Source organism: Mustela nivalis (genome assembly GCF_964662115.1).
Source record: "Mustela nivalis genome assembly, chromosome: 17".
Classification (NCBI taxonomy): Eukaryota; Metazoa; Chordata; class Mammalia; order Carnivora; family Mustelidae; genus Mustela; species Mustela nivalis.
In genome coordinates this window covers 3,655,241-3,679,307 of record NC_139036.1, presented here as the reverse complement: position 1 = coordinate 3,679,307, position 24,067 = coordinate 3,655,241, and the positions used below count along the sequence as shown (strand labels likewise).

Here is a 24,067-nt window from a genome sequence, read left to right as displayed (position 1 = left end):
CCTCCCCCCATCCCGGGAGATTCACTTGTCCTGTCCCTACCCTGGGGCTGACCTCTCCCCTGCAGGAATGTTCTGGAAAGTGCCAAAGGCAGCGGCTGCCACCCGGGACTGCAACTTACTGAGCATTTACTGTTCGTAAAAGCAATGACCAGGGGCGCCCGGCTGGCTCAATCAGTAGCACGGGCCACTCTTGATCTTGGGGTCGTGCATTCATGCCCCATGTTGGGTGTAGAGCTTACTTTAAGGGGGGAAAAAAAAGGCAATGACTAGAAGCAGAAGTAGGGGCAGAGTGAGCACAGCCACAGGATTCTTGGGCCTCGAGCTAAGGCAGGGTGGAGAGGGACAGCAGGATGCAGAGGGGGACCAGGGAGCTGCAGTCCCTGTCCAGCCCGTCCCGGGTGCCTCCACGACAGGACGCACGTCGCAAACAGTGACTTTATGTACAGATCTATATATATATATATATGTATATATATACATTTAGTACAACAGACCTTTGGTTTCTTCTTTCTACCCCTTCTGCAAACATATACAAAAATATCTGAGGGCTCCTCCCCCCCCCCCGTGTTTACAGGCAGCCTTTCAAACTTCTCTTGCCCTTAGTTGGTCAGAAGCTTGCGGGGAGAACATCCTTGAAGGCCAAGGAGAAGGGAGTGGGGGGCAGTCCCTCTCACCACACATGGGCACACGGCCCTCTTGCCCTGGAAGGTTGAGCGAGAGAGCCGAGCCTGCCAGGAGAGATGAGCTTGGGAGGGCGCTTCCTCGTCTGGGAGGGGTCAAGGCGGGACCCCCTTCACCCAGAGTCTATGAGGCAGGAATTCAGAGAAGGTGCCCATGAGGAGGAGGAGTCCGAGGTAGCAGAAAGCTACCTTATCTGCTCCAGTCCTGCTCCTGCTTCCGTCCAACCCGGGGGCTCTCCTCCCCACAACCCCCTTCTCTAGCAAAGGACAAGAATATTCTGGAAGGGTGGCCAGGTGGGGGTGGGGTGGGCTACGGAGGAGGCGGGGGAGCCCAGAGAATGGCCCACCCTAATGGCCACAGCCTAACCACGACATAAATAATCCAAGAGTCACGCGAGGGGAACGAGGGGGTGCTCAGACCGCGGTCCCTGCCAGTTTCCCACTTCTACCAGGCTGCAGGGGTGTCGCCCTGGGAGCAAAGAGGGAGAGCGGGCCGCAGGGCTGCACAGGAGAGGAGGGGTCCCGGAGGGGCGAGAGCATGGCCCCTCAGTCGTTCTCGTCGGGCCCCAAGTACTCGAGCTCTGTGCTGGGTTTCACCTCCTGCTCTAAGAGGGACGGCGTCCGGCGGAAGGTGGCGGAGATCTGGTCAAACGTCCGGCCTCGGGTTTCAGGCACTTTTAAGAAGGTGAAGATGAAGAAGCCAAGCAGGAGGACGGCGAAAAGAAGGAAGACGTAGGGCCCCATAGCCTCCTGGGATGGGTGGAGAAAAGGGTTGGTGGAGGGGAGGGTGGGCGCGCTCTCGGCAGCGCCCAGGGCCCCGGCTGGTGGGGGCGTGATGGACACGCAGGTGGCTCCCTTGCGGGCCCAGGGAAACCCGGGAATGAGTGAAGGAAAGGATCTCCTGCCTCCTAACACCTGTCCCCGTTTCCCGCCCGGAGCACAGAAGCGCTTCGGGGAGCGGATTCCCGATTGCCGGCAGTAGGAGCCCGAAGCCATTGGCTTTACTCTAAGTTGGGCCGTACTTGGTTTTGAAGACCCTTCGCTGTTAGCCCATGCCCCTCAGTTCCCATCTTTCCTGGGACTGTGGGTGCTTCTCAGGGACCACGTGGTCCACACGAGTAATTCCCAGCCAGGAGGGGGGAAAGCAAGCGGGCTGGTTGTGATGTGCCCCCCCTGACCTAAGGAGCTGGACATAGAGACGAGGTTTAGGGCACCTACCGCCACGTACTGGAAACCCATGCCAATGATGAAGTTGCACGTCCAGTTGGAGAAGCCGGCCACGGCCATGGCCGCTGGCCGGGGGCCCTGGCTGAACAGTTCGGCCACGATGAACCAGGGGATGGGGCCAGGGCCGATCTCAAAGAATGCCACAAAGCCAAAGATGGCCACTATGGAGACATAGCTCATGGCAGGAACACGCTCCTGGGGCAGGCGGGGAGGAAAAGGAATTCAGGCTGCGCGGAGACCTGAGGTCCGCCCTCCAGGCCGCTGATGGACGAGCCCGCCACCCCAGGTGGGCGCAGGCCTCTGAGCCCTGCCGAGCGTCCACACCCAGCCGGGAGTCGCACTGCTGCCCAACGCAGGGGATGCGGACGCCCTCTCGGTCAAGGTGGTCCGTCCTCTTCTCGTTCTGCAGCAGCCCCTGGGGAGTGACAGTTCCTGGGACTGGACAGGGGCTCTCCGACCCGGTCTCCAGCCTTGCACTGGAGCTTCCTCTTCCTCCCAGAGCAGGCGGCAGGGCAGCCTGCGTGCCTCAGGAGCACCCAATTGCCCCAGGGATCACAGGGAGGTGTTGAGGACTGGCCCTGGCTGAGCGCAGAGCCTCTCAGGGCCATTCCCAGGGGCTGGACCGAGGCTCCCCACCTCCACCCCACCCCTGCCCCAGTTGCCCCCGGCCTCACCAGCAGAAGCAGCGCCAAAGTCATCAGGATGGCACAGCCGCACATTCCTGCCAGGCCCAGGAGGTGCAGGGTCCGGCGACCAGCCCGCTCCACCAGGAATACCTGCCGAGAGCATCAGGGCTCGGTGGGGGGCCTCGGTGGGGGGTCTCTGGAGCACAAGAAGTGTGGGCAGGACCCGGGGGAAGGAAGGCTGGGGCATCTGGGGGACGCGAAGCCAACAGGGAGGCGGCACTGTCCATTACCGAGACCAAGGTGAAGACCGTGTTGACCACCCCGGCCCCTATGGTGGCGTAGGCCGGCTGCCCCACCCCCGCCGACTCAAAGATGCTGGTTGAATAATAGAAGACCTGCGAGGGAGGAGAAGGAAGAGGGCTGGCAGTGCGTCCCTCCATCCCTCTTAGCCATGCCATGCTGGGATGGCCCTGCGCTGGATCACTGGATCTCCAGGGTGGGGGAGGGCTGCGGGCTCCCCTTCTCCCAGGCTGCGCCTCCACCCCCGCCCCACCCGAGGCTGCCCACCACCTACGGCATTGATGCCCGACAGCTGCTGGCTCAGCTGCAAAACCACCGCGATGACCAGAGGCTGCCGGTGGGTGCGGCTGGCTAGCAGCTGGAGCAGGGACAGCGGGCGCTCCCGCTCCAGCTTCCGCTTCTCCTCCTTCAGCTCAGCCAGCGCGCCCGACACGTCGGCCCAGCCTGTCAGGCGCTTCAGACCTACAGGTGATGAGGGTTGGGCATGAGTGGATGGGGTGGGGGAGCTCTGCCCCCCGCAGGACAGGTGCTAGAAAGGTGGGGGTAGTGGAGGGAAGCTCACTCTTCCTGGCGGGCCCCTCCAGGTTCCGGATGATGTAAAGGTAGCGTGGGCTTTCCGGGCAGAAGGGCAGGAGGACCAGCTGCAGGAGGGCAGGCAGCACCGTGATGCCCAGGAGCAGGGGCCAGAGGGCGGCGGTGCCCAGCATGGACTCCAAGCCCAGCACCTGGGGGACCGCGCATGGGAAGGAAAGGGGGCAGGCTGTTCAGCCCAGAGCCCCCACTCAACCCCAGTCCCCCAGCTACCCAGTAAGGCCAGGCCCAGTCACCTGGGCGATCAGAATGCCAATGACGATAGCCAGCTGGTTGAGCGTCCCCAAGGCACCGCGCAGGTGAGTGGGTGCGATCTCTCCCACGTACATGGGCACCAGCCCGGATGTGAGCCCTGGGCACAGGGAAGAAGACAGGGGTGAGGGCACCTGGCTGCTCCCACCCCCAAGCTCAGAGCCAGCGGAGGAGAGCAGGACTCTGGGTGCGGTGCGGGGCGCGGCGGGTACCTGAGTAGGCGCCAATGAGGAAACGTCCCAGAATGAGCATCTCGTATGAGGCTGCGGCTTTAGCCAGACCCATGAGGGCGCCCCCCAGCACCGCCAGGATGTTGTTGACCAGCATCGCCCTCTTCCTGACAGGCAAGGAGTGGGGCCGAGAGTTGGGGTGCCAGGCGGAGGCCCCCTTCCTGCCTGCCCCAACCCTCGCCCACCAGCCCCATACCTTCCCAGCCACTGAGAGATGATGCCAATAAGGAAGGAGGAGATCATGCCGCCCACGGAGAAAATGGCCACAGAGAGAGCCCAGAGGGTAGTGAGGGTGCCCGGCGGGATGGAGCCGGGTCCCTCAGGCCCCTGCCTCCCCAGCCACGTCTCATTGTAGCTCTGCTCAATCACCTGGTGTGTGTGGGGGGAGACAACGGAGAAGTGATGGCCTGCGGAGACCTCCCCCTCGGCTTCCCATGCTGTCCCCCGCCCCCATGTTCGGACAGCCCACTCTGCCTGCCACAGGCCCCTCACCTTCTGTGGGGCATTGATGACCCCAATATTGTAGCCGAACTGCAGGGAACCGAGCACAGCAGAGAAGACAGCAAGGACCAGGGTCCCAGTGACTCGCTGCTGGGGGGGTTCCCCGTCCTGGGTGGGCAGAAGCAGAGAGGAGGCGGGTCACACAGAATCATGATTTCTTCCCTTCGCCCAGGGGCCTGGGTCCTGTTGGAGCCTGAGGATGCTGGGCTCCATCCAACATGTTGGCTGAGGGAAACTGGGCCATATTAGGAATCGGAAGAGGAACTCAGTGTAAACAGCAGCAGTCACCGGGCATGTCACGGTGCATGAAGGAGAAACGGGATGTCTGAGTCCAGCGAGCTGAGAAATGTTTGAAGATCTTGGCCTCACTGTTTCTCGGTGACCTTGGGGCAGGCTTTGGGCCTTAAGACTGGAGTTCAGATTTGTGTGACCTTGTGCAAGTCACTTTCCCACTCTGAAGCTAAGGTCTCCTCTGGGTCAGGGGCCCTAGGAGTGATGTTGCCTGCTCTGCCTACCTGTCCCTGAAAACGAGAAAATCAAAATCAAATGCTAAGGGGATTCCTGATGGCGCAGGATTTATAAACCCACAAGGGCCTTATCACCGGCCTCTGTCCTCTTCTGTCCCCTCTGGGGGTGCTCTCACAGGGCTCCTGGAGGCCCCCAACACGCCCAAGAAGGACAATTCCAAAAAGGACATCGCGGTCATTCCTTCCCTCATATGGCCCTTGGGGGTGGCCGTCTCTGTCTCCGCCCCAGGCTCCCCTCCCCCTCTAGGCTCCGCCGCAGGGGGCGGGGGGCTGTGCCCGGCTTCTGCCTGGGAGAGCCGCGCCCAGGGGATGGGGGCGGGAAGGTGGTGCGAGGGGCGGTGGCGGCGGTGGCCGCTCGCTGGCGGCACACACTGTCTCCAAGCGGAAACCTGAGCTGGGGGAGGGGGGGCTGACACTCCCCTCAGCCCCTCCACCAGCCATGGGGCCAAGGGAAAGTTCAGCGTCCTGGAGGACGGCCAGGAGTGGGGGTGGGGGCCCACGAGAACCTCTGCTCCTCGAAAAACTTCCCGCGAGCCGGGACACACGGACAGCTCCAGGAGGGCAAGACCAGCCCGGATCTGCTTTCTCGGGCTGGATCTATGGTAGGGTGTCCCCCAATCCCCGCGCGCCCCGCCGCGCCCAGGAGAAGGGGGAGAACCCTGGGCTTGGGAAACCGCGGGGTGGCCCATGCCCCCGGACAGTCCCCCCAGACCCACTCAGCCTCTTGGAAGGACTGGAATCCCACAGTCACGGGTTGTCCCGCTCGGGTATAAATAGCCAGGCCCCCACTTCCCCCACCCCCTGCGCCTGCGCAGGGACCGCCCCCTAGCTGACCCCAACCGCGACCCCAGCCCGAGAAAAGCGGGCTCTGCGCCCCCGTCCCGCCCATGCCGCATGCTGAACCCTACTTCCGAGCCGATCTGTTGGAAGCCCGACGGCATCTTGTCTCAGGAACCCGGGGCGCAGCAGCTTCAGTTAACAGGGAGGCGACTGGGGGTCGGCGGCCCCGGCCCGGCGGGCAGAGGGCGCGGGGGCGACGGGCGTCACGGAGCGGCGTGCGGAGGGCGAGACCGGCAGGACCCACCGCCGCGAGCCACGGACCCAGAGAGCGGCAGGGCTCCCGGGGATCTGGCGGAGCGGGGCTGGGGGGAGAGGCCCGAAGAGCCCCCGCAACCCTCCACGGGCCACGCCCTTCGCATCACCCATTGGCCAGGAGCCCGCCCAGAAGCCCACGCCCCTCCCTAGGCCCGCAGCTCAGAGTCTGGCCCGGCGGCGCGGGTTGGCCGACGAGGCCCCGCCTCCCCAGCGTGCCCGGCAACACGCGCGGGGTGGGTGCCTGCCGGCCTCCCGCGGTGAAGTTTGGAGGGGAAAGGGTCCCGGGACAGAGGAGGTCACTCCCCACCTCGCGTGGGGACTCGGCCCAGCAGCCGGGCATGGGGCTGGGGTAGCGCCGGAAAGTGGACGCGGCGGGTGGGGACCGCGGGGTCGGGGAGGAGGGGATGCGGCAGGCACGCTTGGCCCCGGAGAGAGCTCGGGCGGCCCGGGACCGCGCGCGAGCGGGCGCGCGGGGTGGCTGGGGAGCAATGGCCTGGAGTAACCCACCGCGGCTATTTTTAGCTCCCGCGTTGGGAGACGCCAAATGTCAGGTCCCCGGTGTCCCGGCCGGTCCCCGGCGGGGGAGGGCAGGGAGACGGAGGCTTAAAGGGTCCGAGACGTGCTTCCCACGTGGGGATGGCCCTGGGGCACAGGAAGTTCCGTCCCCAGCGCGTCGGGTGTTGGGGCTTGGCGGTCCTCGTTCCGCGCATCCGCGCTCTGGCCACTGCCTGTCCGGTCCTTCCCCTACCCCGGTTCCCCGCACTAGCTCCCGGAGGCGGCCCGAGGGACAGCTGGTCACACCAACCACGACACCGGCCTGAGGTCCCTGAGCTGCCGCGAATGTGCCCGCCGCGTGGACTACTTGGACACGCTCTCCGGAGGCCGCTCAGGGTGTGAACCCCCCGCGAGGAGGGCGCGACCTGAGAGCTGGCGCGTGGCCGGCGCGGCGCACCGGCCTCGGACGCGCGGGACTGTGGTGCCACCTGGAGGAAGAGCGAGGATCCGCAGCGCGTCCGGGCGGAGCCGTCTGGGGGGCCCCTGGCCGTCGCCGGGCCACCTCTCCAAGGCTTCCTTACGTGCAGCGCAGGCCCCGTTCTGCACCTCAGGATGTGGGGATTCAGCTGCGGCCAGCACGGAGCAGCTCCCATGATCCGCATGTCCCCACCTGCCCTGCCTCCTGACCTCCTCTTCCCAGTGGGTGAGCATCCTGGAGGTCATGTTCCCTTCCTCCCTGCCACAACCCCTCCCCCACCCCCATGCCCTGTCCAGGTAACTAGCTGGTAACTAGCAGACATTCGTCTGCTCTTCTCCACCTGGACTGCTGAGGCATCGTCCCGCCACCGTTACCTCTCGCTCCTTACTTTCCTTTATGCAGAGGACAGAGCTCAATATAAAAAAAGCTCAAGTTCATCACTCCCTCCACAAAAGCCAGTGGTTCTTTATTGTCCCCACTCTCAAGTTCAAACCCCTTTTGAGAGCGGAAAAGACCTCCTGCCTTTCTTGCCCCATTTCTGCCCCACCTTCTAGACTCTATCCTCACGTGCTAGTCAATCCCTAACTCCTTGTACCAGGGCACGCCTTGCCGTTTCTCCCCTGGGTGACCTTCAGAAAAAGTGCTCACCCTCTCTCCAAAACCTTTGCTGGCTTCTGCTGGAAACAAAGAAAGCCTTGTGTCCCTGATGTAGCCGACTGGCATCATTTCTTCGCTGTACTTCAACCTTGAGAGAACGTCACCTTGTGTCCCCAGCTCTTTGTGCCTAGCGCCCAGCCTGGTGGCGGGCACTCATCACTTGTTGAGTATGAATGCATGACGGTCTGGTCCTTCCGGCCAAGAACACAGCTTGGGGAACAGTCACCAAGGAGGAAACTATTGGCTGAATGGCTATATCTGTCTCACTAAGAGGGTGTTATGAAGAGCTAAGAGCTGAGCATAGTGGAGTCCCAAAGGAGCAGAAGCCATGGACTGAGGCAGGGAAAGACCAATCTAAAGATAAAGGAAGAACCAACTGCTGGACTCCTACAAGGGGTGGGGGAAGGGCAGGGAGAAGGGAAAAGCCAAGCAAGGTGCCTCAGAGCAAGGAGGGGGTACAGGAGGCACAGGCAGGAGTGAAGGGGTGAGGGGAGGGGGGCAGATGAAAAGTCAGTGTAGCTGGTGAAGTTCACTGTTGGGTTCTCTCCACGGGCGTGCCTCAGAGCAAGGAGGGGGTACAGGAGGCACAGGCAGGAGTGAAGGGGTGAGGGGAGGGGGGCAGATGAAAAGTCAGTGTAGCTGGTGAAGTTCACTGTTGGGTTCTCTCCACGGGCGTGCTTGCGCTCATTCAGATGTTTTGTTTCTGATGGGCTTCTCAGTGATGCTTCTATGGCTTTAAGCCCCTGGGGAAAGCTCACTCAAAGAAACCAAGTCAGAACTAGGTAGAGAAGAGCCTGGAGAGAGGGATGGGGAAGTGGGAGAGGAGACAAGAGAAATCAGGAGAGCTGGAAGAGAATAGGATAACCCGCCTGGAAGTGGGAACAAGGTTGCTGATAGAAGATGGAAAAGGGCGGCACCTGGGTGGCTCAGCGGGTTAAGCATCTGCCTTCCGTTAAGGTCAAGATCCTAGGGTCCTGGGATTGAGCCCCGAGTCGGGGCGAGGGAGTGTTGGGGGGGGGTCCCTGCTCAGCAGGGAGCCTGCTTCTCCCTCTCCCACTTCCCCCTGCTTGGATTCCCTCTCTCCATGCCTGTCCCTCTGTGTCAAATAAATAAATAAAACCTTAAAAAAAATAATAAGAAGAAGATGGAAAAGGAAGGAGAGGCACATGACATGAGGGGATGAGGGGAGGAAGGGACCTTGCGTGGGAGATCTAAGGGTGTATGTATACCTTGCTGAGTGATCATGACCCATTCGATAGAACTGGTTGTAGCCCTTCCTCTGCTCTGCCTTCTAGCACGGGTCGTTAATCCCTGCAGGCTTGTTTTCCAAGCTCCTGTGATCATTGCCTTCTGGCTGTGTTCAACCCGTGATAGGTAAGAGATTGGCTTGGGGGGGGCCTGAGAAAGCCCGGGGACCCCCGCAGATACACTGCCTCCAGCTCCTATTCCACAGGCCCACTCCACCTCCAGTTTCTGGAAGGCAGCCTTGCTTCCTGAGCTCTGGCAATGCCGGGACCCCTCTCTGTGCCTTCTCCGCATCTTATCTATAGATCAGGGACTTGGGTGCAGAGGATTGAGTCAATGACACCGTCTGTTGTGCATGTGTTTGTTAATCTATATCTTATTTTTATTTTTTTAGTAAGATTTTATTTATTTATGTGACAGAGAGAAAACACTAGCAGAGGGAGGGGCAGAGGGAGAGGGAGAAGCTTGGGAGCCTAACGCAGGACTGGATCCCAGGTCCCGAGATCATGACCCGAGCAGAAGGCAGATGCTCCACCCACTGAGCCCCCAGGCGCCCCAATAGTGTCACATTTCATGCTGGTCCTACTTATTGTCAGTAAGCACTGTGTTTTAACCTCATTCATGCTTTGTCATGATCAGGTTCATTGCACAGTACCCCACAGTGTCACTCACACCACATTTTACTTGCTCACAGTCCCGCTGGGTGAGGACCCCCGTCACCCACAGTCCCCGCGGCGATGCAGAATGCACTGGTGCACATTTCCAACGAGCTGTGTTATGGGCCCCTCGGAGGACTCGTTCGGGAGATAGTCTCTGCCTCTGTGAACGTCTATTACTTATTTCTAACTATGCCCACAGTGAGATTTCTGAGTCCCGGGGCATGTTAAAACCCAATTTGAGTCCCTACTCCCAGCTTGCTCTGAAGAATGACTGTCCCTGTCTCCACGTCCAGCAGCAGTGTGACACTGTGTCCTGCCATTCGGGACTCCCAGCAATGGTGAAGGGTACGGACTCTGGGCTCACACCGCAAGTCTGAGCCCAGCTCTGACGCTTACCAACGCCATGCCCTTGGGAGAGTTACCCAAATCCTCTGCGTCTTCTTTGCCTCTTTGGTAAAAGGAGAAGGTGAATGATATTAACACTGACACAGGGCTCAGAGGAGATTGAACTGAATTTTTAATTTTTTGCTTTTTTCAACAGCTTTCCTGAGGTGTAATTGAGAAACAATAAACTGGGCATATTTCAAAGGTCCTATTTGGGAAGTATACATCCACGAAACCGTCCCTGTCATCAGGAGAATGGACACATCCACCATCCCTAAAAGTTTCCTTCTACCTCTTTATAACCCTCCTACTGCCCTTCCACCCACGCCCTAGGCAACCAGTGCCATCTGTTATCCTAGAGCACTTTCCATTTTCTGGAATTTTATGCAAAAGGAAACATACAGAATGTACTCTTTTTTTTTTTTTTTTTAAGATTTCTTGATTTATTTTAGAGAGAGAGAGAGCACCTGTGAGTCTAAGTGGGGGCAGGGCAGAGGAAAAGAGAGAAACCCAAGCCAATTCCCTGCCAAGGGTAGAGCCCAATGTGGGACTCAATCCCGCAACACTGAGATCATGACCCAAGTCGGAACCAAGAGTCGGACGCTCAACCCACTGAGCCACCCAGGAGCCCCCACGTGGGCTCTTTTTGTCTGTCTTCTTTCACTTTACAGCAATCATCTACATTGTGTGTATCAAGAGTTCATTCCTTTTTACTGTTGAAAATTATTGAATTGATTATCAATGGCGATCAGTTTGATTATCCCTTCACCTTCTGATGAGCCCTTGGATTACTTCCAGTCCTGGGCTATTATGAATAACACTGCTGGGGGCACTCACACACAAATCTTTGATTGGACGCTGTGCTTTCACTTCTCTTGGAAAATACCTAGGAGTGGAACAGCTGGACTATATTACAGCTGGGTCTGTAACTTGGCTCGCAGCTGTTTTCCCAGGTGGTTGTAGCATTTGACATCTCATCAGCAATGTATGAGAGCTTAGTTTCTCCATACCCTCCTAACACTGAGGATGGTCGACCCTTTTCAAAAAAATTTTTAAAGAAGATTTTATTTATTTGACAGACAAAGATCACAAGTGGGCAGAGAGGCAGGCAGAGAGAGAGGAGGAAGCAGGCTCCCCGCTGAGCAGAGAGCCTGATGTGGGGCTCGATCCTAGGACCCTGAGATCATGACCCTGAGATCATGACCTGAGCTGAAGGCAGAGGCTTTAACCCAGAGCTACCCAGGTGCCCCAGATGGTCGACCCTTTAAACTCTGGAATGGGGGCACCTGGATGATTCTGTCAGTTAGGTGTCTGACTCTTGATTTTGGCTCAGGTCATAATCTCAGGGTCATGAGATCAAACCCTGTGTCGGGCTCCACACTCAGCACCACCATCACGTGCTCTCTTTCTCTCAAAATGAAATTAATAAAATGAAGAAATAAGGCGAAATCTGGAATGGAGTACAAGAGATTTTAACCAACCCTGGTTAAGTCCAAGCAGCCGTCCTCTTGCTCCTTGTACCGAACCGTTGACTTGCAAGCTACTAGAGCAAAACGTCACAGTGATGTTGACTGGTTACACTTGAAATCAGTAGCTCTTAACTAGGACCCATTTTGCCCCTCCCCTCACCAGACATTTGGCGGCGTCTGGAGACATTTTGAATGGTCAGTCGGCACTCAGAAGAGGGTTCTACTGGCATCTCATCGATATTCCTAAATGTCCTATGATGCCCGTGACAATCACCTACAAAAGGGATTATCTGGCCCCAACCATCAGAGGTGGTTCATCCCATCACCCCATTTTATTGCCTTTTCAACATGCACCATTTTGGTCTGCTTCCTCTCTCTAGAACCTACCTTTTTTTTTTTTTTTAATTTTTAAGATTTTATTTATTTATTTGACACACACAGAGAGAGATCACAAGTAGGCAGAGAGGCAGGCCGAGAGAGAGGGGGAAGCAGACTCCCTGCTGAGCAGAGCCTGATGTAGGACTCGATCCCAGGACCCCGGGATCATGACCAGAGTCGAAGGCAGAGGCTTGACTCACTGAGCCCCCCAGGCACCCCCTCCCTCTAGAATCTAAGTGCAGTGCCCTCGTTGGTCCTGTTACCACTGTGTCCAGAGCTGTGTCCAGAGCTGAGCGTGGGGCCTGGGTCATTGCACAGGCACGCAGGAAATATCTGTTGAACGAGTGGTTGAAAATACTGTTCATATGTAGTTTTTTCATGCACTCATCAAATATTTATTGGCGATAAACCCAGACGCATCTACAGTGGGAGCCTGACATTGAATAAATAATCACGCAGAGTAAATAGTTTGGAACTGTGATAAGAATTTTGCAAGTTAAAGCTTAAATAGCAGCGAGGGAGAGCATTCAGCGGGTGCTGTGACTCAGTGTGGGGCGGGGTGGTCAGGCCAGGCTTCCCTGCAGAGGTGATATTTGAGCTGATCACCACTGCCACTGCCACCAGGCGACTGGTCAGTTGGCCAGGTAGAGGGAGGCTCGTGGAGGTGCACGCAGGACAGCATCCAGACACAGGGAACAGAGTGTGTGAAGTGTACTTGGTGGGAAGGGAAGTCGTACACGTCAGGAGCAGAGAGAAGGCCAGGGTGGCAGAGGCACAGAGATTTTATTTATTTGAGACCCAGAGAGAGTAAGAGAGCACAAGCAGGGGGAGCGACAGGCGGGGGGGGGGGGGGGGAAGCAGGCCCCCCGCTGGCAGAGAGCCAATGCGGGGCTTGATCCCAGGACCCTGGGACCACGACCCGAGCCGAACACAGAGGCTTAACCCACTGAGCCACCCAGGCGCCCCAGATTTTAAGGATTTTAAACGGAAAATGACAAGACCTAAGTTTGAAACAAACAAACAAATGTTCGCTTCTGGAGAATGGGTGTTAGAAGGACAAGCAGGGAAGCAAGCAGGAATGTGGTTGTGGAGGCAGCTACGGTGTGCAGGCACGGGCGGAGACGGTGAGCCGGCCTGGGGGGCAGCCGCGAGCTGGGTATAGTGCGGGGACGAGAAGCATGAAATTCTGGAGCCAGACAGCACCTTAAAACAACAACAACAGGGGCGCCTGGGTGGCTCAGTGGGTTAAAGCCTCTGCCTTCAGCTCAGGTCATGATCCCAGAGTCCTGGAATTGAGCCCCACATCGGGCTCTCTACTCGGCAGGGAGCCTTCTTCCCTTCCTCTCTCTCTGCCTGCCTCTCTGCCTACTTGTGATCTCTGTCAAATAAATAAATAAAAATCTTTAAAAAAAAACTTTAAATAAAAAAAAATTAAAAAACCCCCCAAAAACACAACTCACCATTAATCAAAAAAATAGAAAACTAAAAGCAAATGACAGATAATTCATTAAAGTTCTCATTAGAAGAGCAGGGTAATTCGCATAGTGCCGTGTCCCTTTTAATATTTTTACTGCAGAAAAGGAGAGCCTTATTGAGAAATGGTTGAGAGGGGTAAGAAAAACGGGAAATGGGAGAGAGCTGAGGGCAAAAGGAGAGAGAAAGGAAGAAGATGGGAGACCTGAGTCAGAGAGTGAAGGAGCAGTGGCTCAGGAGGGCTCTGGGTGAGGGGACAGGGATGTGGCGTGGCTGGGCTCCCGGGCAGAGAAGGGACTGAAAGGCAGACTCAGAGGAAGGGTGAGTGAATGGAGACACTTGGAAGAGATGCCCGCAGGGAGGCCAGGACAAGTCTGGGGAGCGTGAACAGAAGCCCGAAGGCCATGTGGGAGTTTGAAGGCTGAGGCCAAGGCCACCGGGGAGCTGGACTTTAGGGAGGCCAGTGTGCAGAGTCAGGTCCGGGCTCAGAAGGACGGAAAGGGAAACGTGTGGCTAGAAGAACAGGGAAGCGAAAAAGTGGAGGACATATCTGGAAAGATTCCAAGGGAGGGGAATGGCGGGTGTGGCCAAGCATCTGACAGAGGCCTTACCCCCCTCCCCACCCTCTGCTGACTTCTGGCCTCAGTGTTTTTGTCGCTTTGCTAGGAAGGAGGCTGGGGGTGCAGATATAGTGATGGCGGGAGATGGAGCCCAAGGGGCCCGAGCATTGCATTATGTCAGGGATAGGGATTGGAATGGAGAGCCAAGATGGGGTGCTGGGGCACGGTGCCTGGAAGCCAGGTGTCAGTTGGAGGGGAAGGGAAGGGGGCGGCAGGGTGGTGGCTCTGGGAATAGGGACTTCAGGGAGGCAGCCGAATCTCGATGCTCGGGAGTTCTGAGGGTTCGGACCAGGGTTCCGAAAGCTGGGGACGGTTAGGGTAGCGACCTAGAGAGAGGGAAAGGAAAAAAAAAAAAAAAAAAAAAAGAGCAGAGGGTGGGGGAGAAAGTAGGGCGGGACAGAGAGCGCGGGGAGTAGAAACCAAGAGTCCCTGCCGGTGGGGGGGTGGGGTGGGGAGGCGGAGACCAGGGCCCCGGGGCATCCCCCCAGCTCTGCAGTATCCCAGGCGCAACTGCTGGGGAGAGGTGAGTAGGCGTCCTGGTGCCCGAGGGAAGTCCAGCCCCGAGGGGCTGACTCCGAGCTCGGAACTCCGGAGAAGCCTCCACCTCCCCACGACCGGCAGTCCCAGCCCGGCAAGAGAAGGGGCGTGACCCTGGCGCTCAGGTTTCTTCCTCTTCACCTGGGCCAGGAGAGGTGGGGGCCAGGACTTCCGGCTCAGGTGAGTGTCCCTTCGGTGACGTCAGGTCACTCTCGGCTGCCCCTGTGGTCCGGCCCGCCCCGCGCTCCCGGTACCTGCGGGGGCGCGCCCCTGACGCCCTACAAATACTCAGGTGCACCTGAGCCCGCACCTGCCCGCTCTCGGCTGAGCGACTTCTCCCTCGCACGGCAGCCTTGGGCCAACAGCGCAGGGTACTTTGGGGACCGCCGGCCCCTGGGACACGCTCATACTGGCCCTCCGCCATTTGTTTGGGTAGGGTCTACGAGAGCGCCGGGGAGGGGGGGACCGCCTGGCCCTCGCCGATCGCTTTTTCGACCACCAGTCCTCGGGCGGAACCTGTTCCTTGAGCTCGAAGACCCTCGCCTGCCGGAAGAAGGATCGGTTTGTGTTTTCTTCGGGTGACAAAAAGATTTGGAATCACCGGACCCAAACCCTTCTCTTTGGGTGACTCGAGACTCCACCGCAAGTGGTCTTTTTGGGGGCCGACCCCCAGGCTTTGTCTGTTCTACCGCAGGTCGCCCGCCCCGTATTTCTGAGGGCAGAGATGGCCAATTCGGGCCTGCAGCTGCTGGGCTTCGCCATGGCCCTGCTGGGCTGGGTGGCCCTGGTGGCGTGCACCGCCATCCCTCAGTGGCAGATGAGCTCGTACGCGGGCGACAATATCATCACGGCCCAGGCCATGTACAAGGGGCTGTGGATGGAGTGCATCACGCAGAGCACCGGCCTCATGAGCTGCAAATCGTACGACTCGGTGCTCGCCTTGTCCGGTAAGGCCGCGGGGCGGACGGGGCGGACGCGCCCGGGGCCGTGGGCGCGGGGCTGGGAGAGGGAAGGGGCGCCAGGCCCCACCGCCCGACGCCCGGGGTTGCCGGGGAGCGGGCTGGAAGGAAGAAGCGGAAGCGGTCGCGGGCACGGGTTCCAGCGGCTGCAAGTCCGCCTGCGCCCCCGCCGGCCGGGCCCCCTCCGTCCCCAGCGGACCCCCCCACGGCGGCTGGCTGCCCAACCCCCCTCCAGCTCTCTCCTCCCGCGCCGGCCGGCGCAGGTGGCGGCCTCCGTCTCCCGCCCTTTTCTCCCGGACAAAAGGCGGCGCGCGGCGGAGGGCGCGGGGTCGGACAGACGTGGGCCGCTGCCTGTGGCCTGTAATCTAATCGGCCGATTAGCCGAAGCCACAAACCCCGTGGCCACGATAGCGGGGTCAGCGCTGGGCCGCGGGCCGGGCCGCGGGCCGGACCGTTCCGCCGCGAGGGTGCTCCGCTCGCTGCCTCCGCGGGCCTCCGCTGGCCTCGTCCCCCCTCCCCCCAACCCCGGGCAGTTTCATCGAAACCCTTGCGCCCCGGGCGCGTCCCAGGGCCGGGAGAGGGCGGGGCGGGGCGGGAAGGCCGCGGAGCCGCGAGGGGCGGGACCCACCTGCTCCGTCCAGGGCTCGGGCGCCTAAGGGGCCGCGGCCCGCGGGGCCCGCGGGGACTCGAAGGCCGCAGCCGCCCGCACGTGCAGCAATGAGGGCGTCCTTTCCCCTTCCCCGCAGCGGCCCTGCAGGCCACCCGAGCCCTGATGGTGGTATCTTTGGTGCTGGGCTTCCTGGCCATGTTCGTGGCCACCATGGGCATGAAGTGCACCAACTGCGGGGGAGACGACAAAGTGAAGAAGGCCCGGATAGCCATGACCGGAGGGATCATTTTCATCGTGGCAGGTGAGCTCGGCCCCTGCATCCGGGATCGAGGGCGTGCAAGGCGCTGGTTTGGGGTCTGCTAAAACATATGAACCATCCTCTCTCCAGGTCTTGCTGCCCTGGTAGCGTGTTCCTGGTACGGCCACCAGATTGTCACCGACTTTTATAACCCACTGGTTCCCATGAATCTTAAGTAAGTATGGGAGCCCTGCCTCCTAAGGGGACACCAGGCCTGGGCTCCCCGGTCAGGAAAGGCGGGCTTTCTGACCCCAGCCCCTTCTCTCCTTAGGTACGAGTTTGGTCCTGCCATCTTCATTGGTTGGGCAGGGTCTGCTCTGATCATCCTGGGAGGTGCCCTCCTCTCCTGCTCCTGTCCTGGGAGTGAGGGCAAAACTGGGTACCGTGCACCCCGCTCCTACCCTAAGCCTAACTCTGCCAAGGAGTACGTGTGAGCTGGGACCACCCCTGCCCCAACTGGGCAGCCTCTGGTATGCCCAGGTACCAGAAATAACCTGGGGCAGATCTCAGCTCATGGGCAGGGTGCAGAGCTGAAGCCTTGTTACCCCAGCCCAGCACACTGTGTACATACAGTTCCCCTCAGGGTGGGGGCAAGGGGAGGGGGGAGGAGATAAAGGGGGGGGGTGTTGGGTGTGCTTTTTGTACAGTAATAAAAAAGTATGTTTTGGAAAGTAGACTTCTTTTTTTCCGCTTCAGGGCCTCTGCTTTCTTCCAGCCCAAACCCTTGCATGGAACCCAGAACCTTTAAATGTACCTGCTTTGGCTTGAAATAGACCCCATATTGAGCACCAGTGGTGTGCACGGCTCTCCCTGTGCCACCATTCCTTGTCATTTGGGCCCCAACACTGTTAACCCTGAAAGACTCAGGTGCTTGCTTTCCCTCTGCTCTTCTGTTCCTCAGTCCCGTCTCCTCCCAACTCTTGCTTAAATAACTACCCAAGTTCCTTTCAATAGAAAAATATTTTATTAGGCAGGGAGGGTAGGGGTTCCCATTCTCTTCACCTTCCCCAACTGCCCCTTTCCCACCTTTTGTCTTGAGGGGAAGCTACTCTCTGACTCACAGGTCACAGGGCAGGGCCTCTGCCGACTGGGGGAACAAAGGTGGGGACAGGGACAGGGCAAGGCCAATGCAAACAATGCGAGGAAGGTTACGGGTCCAAGATCTTTCTCCTTCTTCCAGTTCCAGGCCAGTCAGACATCCAGATCATCATCTGGGTCTTCCTGGTCCAGGTCGTCGTCGTATGCATCTGGCTCATAGAAGATGCGGCCGGTGGACTGCTTGGGCCCAGGGCGCAGCAGAGCCTGCTGTCTGAGGAAGGAGAAGGGGAGAATGGGGGCTGGTGAGGGAGGGGATGGAGTTCACGTCTGCACACTCCCTTTCTGGTGACAAACCCCCTCTTCTTTGTCCCTCCATAGCTCCCTGGTCCAAGTCTCCTTCTCTGACCTCCCTGTTTGGTTGGTGCCGGAGCGCCACCTGGACTGGGACAGACATTCTTGGACTGCTCTCCTAATGACGCCTCCCGTTCTCAGAGCTTGAGGGCAAGGATCCTGGCCGGCTTGCTTCACCCACCCACACAGCAGGCAGAGAACAGGCGCAGAGTGAGGCCGTTATTAACCTGCCCGCCACACCCATCCAGCTTCCTGTCCTCGCAACACCGTTGCCTGGAAACTTCCCCAGGGTCTGGTCTGGGCTGGTCAGTGACCCAAGGCTCTCCTGGAGAGAAGAGACACACAAAGGCTTTCTTCCCTGGTTGGGAGGAAGAGTGGATAGAGAACCACTCCCCAGACTCGTCTGAGGAGGTGGACTTCAGCCCCTATAAAGTCTGGGAGGTTAACCGATAACCTGCTGGCCCTCCCATCCCATCCCTGGCCAGGCTCTACCCAAGAACAGGGTGCCCAGCTCCTAGCCTTACTTTTCAGAGCTGAACTGGAAGGGCAACGTCAGGCTGTCTTTGGCTGCTCGCTCGCTCTCGGACAGGTGCAGGTTGAAGGTCACGTGAGCTGTGGGGTCCACCTGGAGGTACAGAGGATGCTTCCGCTGCTCATGGCTGGAATCCCTGACCCCAACCCCGCATTCCCTCATTCTGGCCCCAGCAGCCTTAGATACCGGGGGTGTGTGAGGCTCTGGGTGGGGCTGGGACTCTAGTGGGGGTCCCCCCTGGAGGTCCAGGCTGAAGTCAGGCAGGATGGAGAACCACTGGGTCTGCGGAAAAGAAAGAGTAGGCAAAGAAAGGTGTTTTCCATCTTACGGAGCAAAGCAGGGAAAGGAACTCAGACGGAACAGCATCTGTGTAACGAGGGGCCCGCAGCTCCTGCTTGTGCCTCCTTAGCCCTCCTTCAGACCTCTCCCATCGGGACTCGTGCCTTCTCCCCCAGGGACCACTCCCAGGGTTTTGTCCTTTGCCATTTCTTTTTCTTTTTTTTTTTTTTAGATTTTTTAATTTATTTGACAAACGGAGATCACAAGTAGACAGAGGTAGGCAGAGAGGAGGAAGCAGGCTCCCTGCTGATGTGGGGCTTAATCCCAGAAACCTGGGATCATGACCTGAGCCAAAGGTGAGCCGAAGGCAGAGGCTTTAATCCACTGAACCACCCAGCCGCCCCCCTGTCCTTTGCCTTTTCTTAGAAGGTGACCGTTTCCCCTGGTTAAGCTCATGGGATTAGAGTTAGGCCATCTTGAGTTCAAATCCTGGCTCTACCATGTCCTCTCTGGAACTGTGGGGAACCTTCCCCAAGCCACTCAATGGGGAGAATAAAACCACCTCACGGGGCAGCCGTGAAGATTCAATGAAGGAAACGACGACACACTGGGAAGTGCCCCTCACATCAGCTCTCTCCCCTTCTGTGTGACCCTGACCTCCCGTGTTTCCCTGGGGTTCTCCTGACCTGACGGGCTGGGTGCTGTCGGGGCCTCCGAGAGAGGATGTGGGCCGAAGCCTGGCCCATGGTCCCACTCAGGATCACTTCAGCCTGGGCCAGGCTGCTCAGGGCTCCCAGCGGGCCTGGGCCATGTAGCTCTTCATGCAGCAGGCCGAGCACTCGCATGGGCTCTGCTGGGGAGCTGCCACCTGGAAGGACAAGGAGGGAGGGGCATGAAGGGCAGGAGGGAACATTCGGGATGGAGGCATAGGATGGAAACTCATGGGAGGTGAGGCCCCATCCCGCACGGCTCTGCCAGGGCTGACCTCTCTTGGCTGGAGGCCGTGGGAGGCTGGCTCCCTCCCTATCGGCCCTGGAGACTCCTGCCCTCACCTTGTTACTGCGAATCTGAAGTCCTTGGACTTCAGTCCTCGGGAGCTCCTTGCTTGGGAGCTCCTTGGGATGGAGTCAGCCCCTTCCTTACCTGTTCCCTGCCTACCGCCCAGCTTCAGTCTCTTACACACTGAACTCCTTGCAGGTCTGGGAACTTTACGCTGTGATCCGAGTCAACTTCCCTTTCTGGGCACACTGACAAAGTGTTAGGCACTACGCCATATATTGTCACATTTCAGTCCCTACGGAGGCCAGCATTTTTAGGCTGAACCACATGAAACTGCTATTACTTGACATCGGTGCATATCTGACCTACCCACACCGACTCCTAATGGTTCACCCTAATACCACCTGTTCACCCTCCCTCCTGCCTTTTTTTTTTTTTTTTTTTAAATATTTTTAAGATTTTAGTTATTTGACAGACAGAAACCACAAGTGAGCAGAGAGGCAGGCAGAGACAGACAGGGGGAAGCAGGCTCCCTGCTGAGCAGAGAGCCCAATGCGGGGCTCGACCCCAGGACCCTGAGATCATGACCCAAGTTGAAGGCAGAGGCTTTAGCCCACTGAGCACGCACCCCACCCCCTGCCCGCTTCTAGAGTGAACTGAAAACCTGGGAGATTAGACACCTTAACACAAGGCTGGGCTTCTGACTCCAGAGAGCCCACTGGAGAACCCACAGTATACTTCAGGGCTACTCCCAGGGCCCCTGGTCTGCCCCAGTTCGCCTGCTCTTCCAGGCAGCTCTTTCCCAAAGGCACTCTGTGCCTGTTCCTTTATCATCACGGCTGTTATCAGACTATCATAATTGCTTATTTACCTGTCTGTATCCACTATGGGACTTTGAACAAATATCTGACTATAGCTAGTCCTTACCTTTCCATCATCTAGAACTGTACCCACCACATTGCGTAATTCTTATCTGTTGTGCAAATGAATGAAATAGGTAAGACAGAACTTGGAAAAGAAATAATAAAGTGACTGGTAAGTGGCATGGTAAAGTCGGGAAGGCAGACAGACAACAAACTGATGTTATAAGGCCCAACCAGATATCTCTCGTTTTTTCTTAGGCTGGATGCTCCTTGGCAGGGGGAGGTATATGAGAAGAATGAAGGAGTCTCACCAGGGCGGGAGTGCTGCTGGCTGAGGGCACAGAGGGCCTGGCAGAGTGCGGGACAGGGAAGGTGTAGCAGCAGCCAGCTCAGGGAATCGAGAGCGATGGTGACGGGACCACGATCTGTCCTCTTGCACATGGCTTGCAAGGCTCCCAGGGGTCCCCCCGGAAGGGCCTCCCCAGACTGAGACCAGTTGAGAGGGTCTCTGAAGACATCATGGTAAATCAGCCTGCAAAGGGAAACCAGGACACAACGTTAACACTTAACACTGCCCCTTCCCCTCAATCTTGAACTTCACCCTGTGATCTTTGGGGCTTTACTATTCTGACTTAATATTCTAAATATCAGTGAAAAGGATACCAAGAAATACAACATAGCGTTTGAAAGCACAGACTTTGGTGTCAGAAAGCCCTGAGCTCCAAGCTTGGCTTTACTATGGACCCAAGGTCACCCGACTCATAAATTACTTAAGCTAAGGCCCAGTTTCTTCAACTGGGGAACAGGGATACCAACTGCTTGATTTTTAGAATAACGCTTGACACACAGCAAATACTCGGTAAATGTCAGATATCGTCATTATCAAATATTTCTTAAGTGTCATTCCCTGGAAGAACAGAGAAAAGAAGACAGGACCTGTGGTTCCTGCTAGCAGAACAGCTTCGAAAAGCTCGAGAAGTAAGTGACATGGCACCACCTGCCAATAAAACAGTAACGGCAAGTGCAGGCAAGGGAGCGTGGCATGGCTTAGAAGTCCTGGGGCAGGATTCATGGTGGCCAAACTTGTTTTGGACCCCTCCTTTCTATGTTTTGCTTCTCTTATCAATGCCTTAACATAACCCGTCACAATCTCTGATACAGACTTAGCGCCAAACAGACAGGCGTGATCCCACTGAGCTATCCAGACCAGAGAGGAGTCTTTTTAACCAGGAACCCAGGTGGGTTCAGGAGCCTCCTGACTTCTTCCCCCATGGCAGTTTGTAAGTCCTGGGAATTCTACCTGCTAGAGTCCTTTCACGTTTGTCCTAAACTCTCTATCCTTATTGCTACCATCTTAAGCAGCAGATCCCTGTCACCTCCTAACACCACTCCCTGGGATTCATTAGGGCAGGCACCACTCCTGTCTCATTCCCTAAGCCTACTGCTGCACCCCTTTCATAACCGGAGCTGAGCACATATGTGCCTGAGCGCACCTGGAAAACTGCCAGCAGCTCGCCCTCCTGGGTCCGTCTCCAGGCTGCCCCTTTCTAACCTCCTTCTCCACTCCGGACGCTTCTCCCAAATTCTGAAATGACTCTTGCCACTTTTAGGATAACGTCTAAACCCCTCTTCCCGCTCTGTAAGACCTTGTGCTATGAGGTGCCTTTTTTTTTTTTTTTTAAAGATTTTATTTATTTATTTGACAGACAGAGATCACAAGTAGGCAGAGAGGCAGGCATAGAGAGAGGAAGGGAAGCTGACTCCCCGCTGAGCAGAGAGCCCGATGTGGGGTTCGATCCCAGGACACTGAGATCATGACCTGAGCCGAAGGCAGCAGCTTAACCCACTGAGCCACCCAGGCGCCCCTATGAGGTGCCTTTTTATCTGTCTCCACACAAGCAGCTCTCCCACCTCCCACAAACAGCACGCTTTCACCCACGTGACCAAGTGTGCACAGGCTCGTCCCTCTGCCTCCAGGACAAATTGCTCAGTAGCTTGCAGCTAGGGTTGGCACAACTCTGGAATCCACATCTGGATAAAGCACCATGAGATTGTGAGTGACAAAAAAGCAGAATGTTTACCCTTTTTTTTTTTTTTAAACATTTTATTTGTAAGCAGCGTCTACACCCAACGTGGCACGGGAACTCACAACCCTGAGGTCCACAGTAGCAGGCTCTGCCCACTAAGCCAGCCAGGTGCCCCAGAATTTATTTACTCTTATCCCCTGACGCAAAGTCAGGGGTGCCTTATCATCCTCTTATCGCGCTCTATTCCTCTCCACTTCTCCGGTCTATGCTCTGGATTCTTTAGATACTCACACTGCTCGTCCCTTACAAATCTGTGCCTCCAGAAAGACCCACATCCGTTCACTCAATGCGCATCTGAGCGGCCGCCAAAACACACCGGGTTCTGCGCTTGCTGCTGCCCGCGGACTCCCCAGGAGACCCCAACACGGAATGCGCCCGCTCCAAACGTACCGGCTGTTGACACTGGCGTCAAAACCTTCACGGAACTCGTCCTCGCTCACTTCGCAGCCCAGGATGTGGACCCGCTCCCCACTGAGGCAGAAATGGAGCGTGTCACCGAGTCGGGCCCGGGCCTCCCCCTCCGCTCCCCGCCCCGGGGACCCCGGGGACAAGCTGGGCGACACTCACCACAGTGCAGACTTCTTGATCAGCGCCTTCAAGAGACTGCGCCCCTCCCACTCCACGGAGTCTGGGGAGAGCGGGGGACGATAAACAGCGTGAGAAGAGGAGGTTTCCGTCCTCACGAGCCCCTGAAGGCCACCCCTCGCCTGGGACACATGGCTCTTCCTCTCCGTTTCCGCCCCGGGAGCCAGGCTCGGAAGCCCCTGCGCCTCTGGCCCTCACCCCGCAGCAGCACCAGCCCGCACTGAGCCACGACCGACTCCATCTCCAATCCGCGTCGGTCCCTCCTCCGGCGCCCTCTGATGGCGTCATTGCCCGCTGACCCGCCCCTCAGGGCAAAGGGGCGGGACACCATGAATGCTCCCACCGCCGACACCCGGCCTCGTCTGGAATGAGGCGATTATGTTCAACATCCCGGCGGGTCCCCTCACGCGGAAAGGCCCCTCCCGAGACCCGGAGCGCAGACATTTCACATTTTTTTGCACGACTAGGGCCGGAAGAGCCGTTGGGGCAGTTGTCCGTGGGCGGGGGAAAAAGGCAGCACGAGCCGGTCTGACCGCCCAACCTCGGCCGTGAGGGACGTCACTCTGCCCCGCCCACGCCGCTCCAGGCGGGGCCTGTTCGCTCCCAGGCCCCGCCCCGCCCCGCCGCCGCCTTCCGCGCTTGCGCGGTACTGCGGCCTCGCGGGGCGCTCACTCCGCTTTCCTCACCCGCCCCCTTAGACCGAGGAGGGGGAACTTTAGTCCCGGTGAAGCGAATACACGTCACCACCGGAAGCAGTGTCAGAGGGGAAGAGGAGGGGGGAAGAAAGGAGGAGGGAGCCCGTAGGGCGGTAAAATGGCGCCTGTCAGAGTGGGAAATCCAGCTGCAGAGGCTGCAGCCCCGCTCCCCAGCGGCTAAGGCACCCCCGACATCGGGGAGGGGGAGGCCGCTCCGGCCTAGCCGTCCGCGCCCTTCGGCTCCCCCTCCCCCTCCTTCCCCGCTCCTTCGCTCAGCGGCCCGTCCTCCGCCGCCGCGGCCCTCCGCGCGCCGCGGCCCCCGCCCGCCCTTTCCCGCGGGCAGCCCC

At 58.3% G+C, this 24,067-nt stretch overlaps 3 protein-coding genes across 3 annotated transcripts; 1 reads left to right on the top strand and 2 right to left on the bottom strand.

Moving 5' to 3' along the window:
* Window positions 1-435: 435 nt before the first annotated feature.
* Window positions 436-6,544, bottom strand: SLC2A4 (solute carrier family 2 member 4). Its single transcript, XM_082707690.1, has 11 exons — window positions 5,843-6,544; window positions 4,399-4,515; window positions 4,103-4,275; window positions 3,889-4,013; window positions 3,661-3,776; window positions 3,396-3,558; window positions 3,108-3,295; window positions 2,824-2,928; window positions 2,582-2,683; window positions 1,899-2,102; window positions 436-1,430 (listed from the first exon to the last, which is right to left on the bottom strand). The coding sequence occupies exons 1-11, from the start codon at window positions 5,873-5,875 to the stop codon at window positions 1,227-1,229; spliced, it is 1,530 nt and encodes a 509-aa protein (XP_082563816.1). The 5' UTR covers window positions 5,876-6,544; the 3' UTR covers window positions 436-1,226.
* An 8,074-nt stretch (window positions 6,545-14,618) lies between these two features.
* CLDN7 (claudin 7) lies at window positions 14,619-16,962 on the top strand. Its single transcript, XM_082707945.1, has 4 exons — window positions 14,619-15,371; window positions 16,130-16,294; window positions 16,382-16,466; window positions 16,563-16,962. The coding sequence occupies exons 1-4, from the start codon at window positions 15,149-15,151 to the stop codon at window positions 16,723-16,725; spliced, it is 636 nt and encodes a 211-aa protein (XP_082564071.1). The 5' UTR covers window positions 14,619-15,148; the 3' UTR covers window positions 16,726-16,962.
* Window positions 16,963-17,236: 274 nt separating this feature from the next.
* On the bottom strand, window positions 17,237-23,325 carry ELP5 (elongator acetyltransferase complex subunit 5). Its single transcript, XM_082707944.1, is given in 9 exon segments — window positions 17,237-17,600; window positions 18,205-18,305; window positions 18,399-18,494; window positions 19,178-19,359; window positions 20,665-20,885; window positions 22,831-22,911; window positions 23,008-23,068; window positions 23,224-23,283; window positions 23,286-23,325. Coding segments are annotated over 9 exon segments (948 nt in total). The 5' UTR covers window positions 23,314-23,325; the 3' UTR covers window positions 17,237-17,482.
* Between the last annotated feature and the right edge of the window lie 742 nt (window positions 23,326-24,067).

Coding starts and splice junctions, on each gene's coding strand:
- CLDN7 (XM_082707945.1), top strand. CDS start 15,149: ATGGCCAATTCGGGCCTGCAGCTGCTGGGCTTCGCCATGGCCCTGCTG. Junction 15,372..16,129: donor CTCGGTGCTCGCCTTGTCCG/GTAAGGCCGCGG, acceptor CCTTCCCCGCAG/CGGCCCTGCAGGCCACCCGA. Junction 16,467..16,562: donor CTGGTTCCCATGAATCTTAA/GTAAGTATGGGA, acceptor TTCTCTCCTTAG/GTACGAGTTTGGTCCTGCCA.
- SLC2A4 (XM_082707690.1), bottom strand. CDS start 5,875: ATGCCGTCGGGCTTCCAACAGATCGGCTCGGAA. Junction 3,777..3,888: donor CCTCATTGGCGCCTACTCAG/GTACCCGCCGCG, acceptor CCCTGTGCCCAG/GGCTCACATCCGGGCTGGTG. Junction 2,103..2,581: donor CTTTGGCGCTGCTTCTGCTG/GTGAGGCCGGGG, acceptor CGCCTGCCCCAG/GAGCGTGTTCCTGCCATGAG.